Source organism: Chenopodium album, chromosome 8 (assembly GCF_948465745.1).
Source record: "Chenopodium album chromosome 8, dcCheAlbu1.1, whole genome shotgun sequence".
Lineage (NCBI taxonomy): Eukaryota > Viridiplantae > Streptophyta > Magnoliopsida > Caryophyllales > Amaranthaceae > Chenopodium > Chenopodium album.
This window is the reverse complement of record NC_137841.1, coordinates 69,588,468-69,597,087: the sequence shown is the minus strand read 5'-3', so window position 1 is coordinate 69,597,087 and position 8,620 is coordinate 69,588,468. Positions and strand designations below refer to the sequence as shown.

At 32.6% G+C, this 8,620-nt stretch overlaps 1 protein-coding gene across 1 annotated transcript; it reads right to left on the bottom strand.

Annotated features, from left to right (window-relative positions):
* Nucleotides 1–1,652: 1,652 nt before the first annotated feature.
* LOC145556435 (uncharacterized) lies at nucleotides 1,653–3,577 on the bottom strand. The gene is made up of 2 exons (XM_081618091.1): nucleotides 3,537–3,577; nucleotides 1,653–2,513 (listed from the first exon to the last, which is right to left on the bottom strand). The coding sequence occupies exon 2, from the start codon at nucleotides 2,385–2,387 to the stop codon at nucleotides 1,797–1,799; it is 591 nt and encodes a 196-aa protein (XP_081474217.1). The 5' UTR covers nucleotides 2,388–2,513; nucleotides 3,537–3,577; the 3' UTR covers nucleotides 1,653–1,796.
* Between the last annotated feature and the right edge of the window lie 5,043 nt (nucleotides 3,578–8,620).

The following is an 8,620-nucleotide window of genomic DNA, read 5'->3' as shown; positions in this document are numbered from 1 at the left end:
AGGCGAATGTACCATGCGCATGGTGCATCCGTCCAAAAAAAAAAAATAGAAGAACATTGTATAGAGATGTAAAGAACATTTAGCAATATGAAAAGAACATTTAGTTAAGGTGAAAAGAACATGTTATAGAATTGTAAAATTAAAGAAATGAACATAACACTATCTTATAAAGAACATCATCTTCAACCTTTGTCACATTATTCTCAAATCAACATCTATATCCAGATTCAACAAATTTTAAAAAGGAAAATAAACAATGAATTTTATGATTACAAAATATACTAATTCATATCTAAAAAAAGGTAACACGATTAAAGAAAAATAAATACGAAATTTCATTCAAAATTACCTTCGATCTTTGATTAACAAATCCACATATTCACCTTCAATTCATTAAAAATCACTCCATTAACAATACAATAATTAAAAGCACCACGAAACTCGATCTAAATACTCAGCCATCGTCTTCTATTAGAAGAATTTCTTTTTCTCTATAAATTTTCTATTTCTCTCTCTAAAATTTTTATCCTTTGCTCTAAAAATTCAAACATACAAGTAAAATTAAATGTGAGAAAATATACAAATTTCAAAATTGATATTTGGAAATAATTATGAAAACTCTTCAATTATGGAACAAATAATTCATTTAAAGATTGAAAAGCTAAATGCATGTTAAAAAATACAACGAAGTATTATGTTCTTTCTCTTTTTTTTTTTTTTTTTTTGTTGAATAAAAATAATATTCATTACATTATATTATCATGCTCTTTATTAATAGTAGGATGTTCTTTATATATATACAAAAAACATAAAGCTGGAAGTTTTTTGACAAAATAGTTATATGTTCATTACAAAACAATCATGTGTGATAATCTTTATAAAATAACTATATGTTCTTTACAAAACAACCATATGTGATAATCTTTATAAAATAACTACATGTTCTTTACAAAACAACTATATGTTGAACAACTATATGTTCATTCCGCCTTTTTTAAGGAAAACTGAATAGACGAAGTATGGTGCATCCGCCTCCATAATAAAAAATTTCATAAGTCAGCGGCCTTCAATTTGTTATAGTGATAACCATTAGTGTTGGCACGATACTTCTAGTGCAAAGTTCAACATATTATGATTGGTATTAAACAAATCATACAATAAACAAAATCATAACAACTCATCAGAATATCATATACTCCACATACTCGTGAAAATTAAAGATCACTTAAAAGTTTCACCCAATCTTTTATTTACCACCTTTTTAAGTTGTACTAGCTTATACATTCTACTTAGGGGGTGTTTGGTATCAAATTAGTAAATGTAAGGGAATGGAAACAAATTAGGAGGAGAAAGGGTGATATATAGTGTTACCCTTACTAATTGTTTGGTATTACTAAGGAAACGTAAACAATGATAACCAATCCCTTTCTTCTTGTTTGGCATAGATAACTTGGAAACAAATACCTTTCCTTCTATTTTTTGTTATCTTGGCTAACTTTTGCTAAACATTATACAATGTAGAGAAACACTAATTACCATAATATATATATATATATATATATATATATATATATATATATATATATATATATATATATATATATATATATATATATATATATATTGAACCGATTACCATAATATATCATATGCTAGATATAGGCAAAGTCACATAAATTGTTGATTACAAAAGCATTGAAATTCTAGTATTCTAAAAAAAAAAAAAAATTATATAAAAAAAAAAATTCAAAAACCATTGAAACATTAACTCCAATAACAACTTAGGACACTACTTTCTACTTCTTCTTAAGAAGATCAATTGCATATTGTTTCTTCATATTAGTTGGGGCTTGATAGAAGATGCGAAGCTTATGTTCTTCGGCCATGAGAATTGTAGCAACCTCCAAAGCTTCGGATGGAGAAATTCCATCTAACTTCATCACCTCATCCAAAACCTTGTTCACTTTTTCATCCATTATTTGCTCTCTTTCTTCCGCTTTAGACCATGCACTAGCCATAGTCCCAAGATTAACATTGATATATTCAAATATCTTCCCAAAATTGTTAGATACATCATGGAGGGAGGCCACCAAATCATCATCATCATTCCTACACAAACTCTTCAAAACTACTTTGTTCTTTCCCTTCACCTTAGCCTCCTTTGCCTTTGTAGAACGTTTTCCGGATTGAGTAGTGGAATCACTTGCGGAAGAATGAATCGTAGAAGCCTTCACTTTTGCCATTTTTGAAGGAGTTGAATGATCATCCTCTATCTTCCGTTTTCTAGATTGACTTGTAGAAGAATAAGTGTTCGAATGAGTAGAATTCACATCATCTTCTTCATCACTCTCGACATTCAATGGTTGCTTATCAATCTCTTGATCCATATCTTCTATAGCATCAACAAACGACTCACTTGCATCTCCGGTAGCTTTGTCTTTTGCATAAATTTCTGCTAGAGTGTCATAATGAACGAATGGAACTCCAAACAACCCCTTAGCTTTCTTATGAGTCTGCCATATAAGAGATAAAACAATTAAATTAATATTTTTTATGCATATACTAGACCTTCAATTCTGCTAAAATTTCTGATCTAAACTACCTTTGTAAAATTCTGACATAAACAGGGATAAATTGAAGTAGTTTAAATTAGATGAACAGATGCAGCATCAACACTGATTTCTATGCTACTATGAACCTATGAATCAATAAACGTCAGAACTGTTCAATAATGACATGCAAGGGTACCCTTTAAGAAAAAACTAATACAGTTTGCAAGTAACAAAACTACAGTAATACATTTCATTAACATTTCATTCGAGTCATTAACTCCACTCATGTCAAATAACATTGCAACTAATACAGTTTGCAAGTAACAAAACTACAGTAGAATACTGCAGTCCTCCTTGATACAACAAGTCTCTTCATGAGTTAATAATTAAGTACCAGATTTCAAGCATAAGCTAGCTAGCCTAAAGCATCACCTCCACCTGAAAGCCGATTCCAGATATTCAGTTTCTCTCAGATGACTCATTAAAATATACCCATAAAAAGGCACAAATGAGAACTGAAAATTTTGGGTTACATATCAGACAGAATAGACACAATGTCTACGCTTATATAATAAGCAAGTTATCATTTGTTGTTCTTTCTTATATAAATTATATTGAAAGCACAGCAATGCTCAATACAATCTTTATCAGTAATAGTAGCAAACTTTTCTTTATTATAAATAATAAGAAATATTTGTCCAGATGTACCTGATATATATCATTTCTACCTTAATATTTTTTTCTAAAACAACTATCACCCATTTTTTTTAGCGTAATGTAGCTAATGCTACCTTTAACTGAACATGTAACCAAATTTGACCTTCAAACCATCATTACTTAATCAAAGGCAAAATGGTGATGATCACTGCCCTCTAGACAAAGCTGAATGAATCAATTGAAAGTCAAATTACTTCATTTTCAATACAATATAAAGGAGGCATTAATGTAATAAAAATAAATTGGTAAAATAAATAAAATTTTTACCTTTACCCATCCGTCGAACACCGACTTATCAACTTGTAGAATCTTCTTCTCAGCATCTCATCCAAATCCTGAGGTGGATAACATTTCCGCCAATGCACTATATTTCTCCGACCAATGCTTGATCCTTGACTCAATGTGGGGAACCGCTCTCAAGCCGCAATTAGGAAGTACACGATTGATCATCTCTTCCAACTTATTCATGTAACCATTCTTAAACCCATTCTCACACTTCCACTTTGGATCACAACTCAACTCATGCAAATATCTTATTAGAACCGCGTCTTCTTCATACGTCCAATAACTTTTATTTTTGCCTCTTCCTCGATTGCTTGCCTCACCCTTAGCTTGACTAGCCTCCATCTACAAAAAAAAAAGTAGGTTAAAAGGCATATTAGAACTCAACATAACAAATTACAAGGCTAATTACAATAGAACATATCATACATAACAGATTATAAGGCATATTTGAACTGAACAGAACATAACATATTCTAAGGCATATCATACTTTTTGTGTTATTGACCATGTCTACCTCTCGCCCTCCAATCGTTAAACATATCTTGGGCTAATGTGTTTCTAAAATTGGTCCAATGATCTGAAGTAGCAACACTTGTAATAAACTCCCTCTCATCATCAGAATCACTCTCGGAATCATCATCGGATTCACTCAATTCATCTTCTTTTATATCATCCGTAGGCATGAATTTTCTAATTAGATTATGCAATAAGCAACAAGCCATCACGATACGTCCATGAGTTCGAATAGGGAAAAATGAAGGACTTCTAAGTATACTCCATCTTCCTTTAAGTAGGCCAAAACATCTCTCAATCACATTTCGCGCCCTAGCATGTTTCATGTTATAGAAATCCTCGGCACTTTCGGGTTGTCGATCCGTCCATTCTTTTAAATGGTATCTTTGACCTCTATATGGAGCAAGAAAACCCTCACAATTCATATACCCCGCATCAGCCAAATAATAATTACCTTCAAAGTTATTAAACAAAATGATTACTACCTACCAAAACTAACAAAACATATATAACTCACAAAAAAAAAAAGACCTTCACTTACCTCGAGGTACCCTAAAACCGTTTGGTCTAGAAAGAGCATTTCGAAGTACACGCATATCATGGGCCGAACCTTCCCAACCAGGAAGAACATAAATAAATTGCATATTAGGTGCACAAACACCCAATACATTCATAGCAATTGTTCCTTTTCTTGTTCTATACTTTGGTCGTTCTTGTGAAGGCACATTTACATTAATGTAAGTCCCATCTAATGCCCCTAAACAATTCTACAAAAATAGGAAAAAATATTACTTACAAACAAGCAAAAATAAGAAAATCCTAGCAAAACGTAGGGGCTTTGAAAATACCAATACCTTGAAGGATTTCCACCTTTCATCTTCACAATCATCCGATATTGGTGTGGGATTGTAAAGTAGTACTTCATGCAACTTGAGAAAAGCCCTTAGACAAAGGTGAAATTGTCGGCTCACGGTTTCTCCACTTCTAAAGAAGTATTGTCCAATAGACCTATTCTTCTTATGATGAGCCAACGTGTATAAAAACATGGCAACTATCTCTTGAAGCGACATGTTTTTTGTTCCACTCAAACCCCCGATGTCTCTAAGCATCTCACAAATAATATTGAAAGTTCTTCTATTAACGCGAAGCTCACTCTTGCATTTCACATCACTCTCCCTATAAAGCCCTCTCAATACTAACATTCGTAACAATTTTTTGTTTCTTTTCCTTTATTTTATTTGAACCCCCCTTATTGTAACAACGCAAATTATATACCACATCCAATACATCATCAACATAATAATAACCATTGCAATTACTAATTGTATTTGTTTTAGTTTTTTCTTCCTTATAGAACGCATAAGTCGAGCCATTGTACAAGAAACACAACAAATGGAAATTGAACCTGACAAACGGAAAAATTTTCATGATACGTTAGAGAACGAGATGAATGTCACATATTCTATTAGCCAAGATTACAGTCAACTGCATAAAGATTGCGTTGCAACACATCGAGAACTTGAGTATGGGATGCTTTCCCAAGGAGATTAGTAATCATGAGCTAGTTTATTTGAATATTTCTCTTATGATTGACTAATAATATTAACTATCTACTCCTTTTCCTGCATCTGATTTTCATCAAGCACCCACAGAAGAAGTCATATGGACCAAAGCTGAGGGTCTGTATAATTGGTTTTATTTTTACTTTAGCTTTGGTGTGGTATCTATTGTTAAAGCTGCCTAAATCGTTGCAAAGGGGATATTCTGGCTTACCTAGTGCAAATATGGACTTGTAGTCCCACCACTCAATGTTTCTGTCAAGTCTCAGTCATATTTTTCTTAACCAATCTAAACAATTGGACTATACTTTGATTATGATTTCATGAATTCAAGGGAAGAATATTATTGCAATTGCTTAAGCTTTTAGAAATCATTGGAAGAAATCAAAATTCTAAACAAGCAACTTCCTAATGCACTTAAAATCCAAAAAAATCCCCAACTATACAATCAACCCACCAAAAGTAAACCAAAATCATGGAAAAAATTGGGAGAGTAACACAAAATAACCAGCAAAAAAAATGCAGCAGTAGAAATCCTAAGACATCAGTTTGTATTACTAGTAAGCACAAAATCAAATTTGGGGGAAAAAAAGCCAAATAATAATAGCATAAAATCAAAATTTGCAGAACAAAAAAATCAGTAAGTATTATTTCAACAATACTGATAAAAGAAGCCAAATAATAACAGCAAATTATACCATCTAATTTAAGCATAAATCGAAATTTGGGGGGAAACACAAAATATACAACAATTACATGCAATAATAGCTATATATACCATCTAATTTAAGCATAAAATCGAAAATTGATATCATGTTAGCAATAATGTCATGAAACAAAAGGCAGGTGATTCAATTGAGAAAAATAAAACTCAAATAAAAATGAAAAATTAGGACAGAAAACCCTAGAAATTAACACCATAAATCGAAAATAGCAATCAACACAAACAAAAAATATGGATCGCAAATCAAATTAAGAGCATGAATCGAAAATACCTCCTAAATAGCAATCTTTCGATATACAGTAGAAAAATCAAAACACAATCAATCAAACAAATTTTATATAAATTCAACACAAACTCAACATCTAGGGTTCTTAATCAAAAAAGTGAGAGATCAAACCTTGAGATTGTGGATTTCTGGAAATTTGAAGTACGAAAATTTAGGGTTCTTCAGCGAAATTGTGGCTTCGATCGATCAAAGTTGAGGATTTTGAGGGGTGATCTGTTGTATGACAGGAGAGAGAATAGATAGAGGAAAGAAAGGGGATTTGTTTCCCCAAATTTTACAGTGGAAACAAAGTAATGGAATGGGTTAGAGGAGGGAAACGGTTTCTATTACTTAACTCTTTAACCAAACATCTTCTAACGGAAACGGTAACCCGATTCCGTTTCTAGCCCTATAAAAAGCCCATACCAAACATGCTCTTAGATTCATGCCCACCCTCTCAAACAAGTACTCCAACTACAAGTACTGAATTTAATTGGTTGTTATATTCGCTGATTAGTTATTTGAAATATTCGATTGTGGTTAGATTTTGGCATATATAATTATTAGTGTTATTGTTGTCTTTGTTTAGTGTAATTGAATAATCCAATGATTCTTCCAGTTACTTAAGTTGTTCTATTAATTGTATGCTTGTTGATGCACTCTGAAATTAATTATTTTATTGCTGCAAATACTCATTTGTAGGGTAGAATATATGGGTGGAAGGAGATGTTTGAAACGTAAAAGGAGTGCTATCCAAGAAGACGATTTGCAAGTAGTATTTGTCTGCAATTTAGTTTTGTAGCTTGCTTTTGGTCTTGAATTCAGTCGTTAATAATCGGCATTGTTGTGTTACTAGAGGTTGATTATTACACAAAACTGTGCAAATTCTCTCTCCTCAGAGTTGTCCAGTTCAGAAATCAAGTCGCAGGAGTAGAAGTTATGGTTTAGCAGATCGTATTACGGTCGAATTATCCACCGCCGACCAACGACGACATCGTGGAAATTTTCCCCTCTACTACCTAGATTGCTTTTCTCTCTCCTGCATTCCAATCAAACCCAAATTCCATTAATAGAGCAGACTTTATTGTGTTATTTTTCTTAACCATTTATGATAATTATATGTTGTCATAAATGTTCTAGGCTTTATTTAATGAAACCAGTGGAAGTTGTAAACCGGTAAATTTAAAAGCAAATTGGATATTTCACCCCACCCAATTAGACTCCCGAAGGGTAATAGGAACCATGATAAAAATTTCGGCAATTTTTATTTGCGGGCGAAAAAAGTCAAAAAATTCAAAAATTGAATGCATATATCCACGCCTTTTGAGAAATTTTGAAGGTTTTGGGTCACGGTATCGAAAAGCCTTGAGATTTTATAGAATACATCTCGGGGTCATATAATAACGTTTGGAACCATATATGGTCATTATACGTTGTCATAAATATCTGTGGTAGATTTGAGTTAATAAAATCGGTGCAAGTTGTAAATCGGTGAACTGACCGTTTAAAGGCAAATTGAATGGTTTCACCCACCCAATTGGACTCCTGGAGGGTATTGGTGACCATGGTAAATATTTCGGCAATTTTTTATTTCCGGGCAAAAAAAAGTCAAAACATTCCAAAATTAAAGGCTAATATCCACGCTTTTTGAGAAATTTTGGAGATTTCGAGGTCGGGTGTCGAAAAGCCTCAAAAATTTAAGGGATACATCTCAGGGTCATATAATGCCATTTGGAATCATATATAATCATTATATGTTGTCATAAATGTTCGTGGTAGGCTTGAGTTAATGAAATCAGTGGAAGTTGTATACTAGTAAATTGGCCATTTAAAGGCAAATTGGATGGTTCCATCCACCCTATTGGACTCCCGGAGGGTTTAAAGGACCATGGTAAATAATTAGGCTAATATCCACACTTTTTGAGAAATTTTGGAGGCTTCGGGGCTTGAAGTACGTCGAAAAGTCTTGAAATTATAGGGGATATATCTTGGGGTCATACAATGT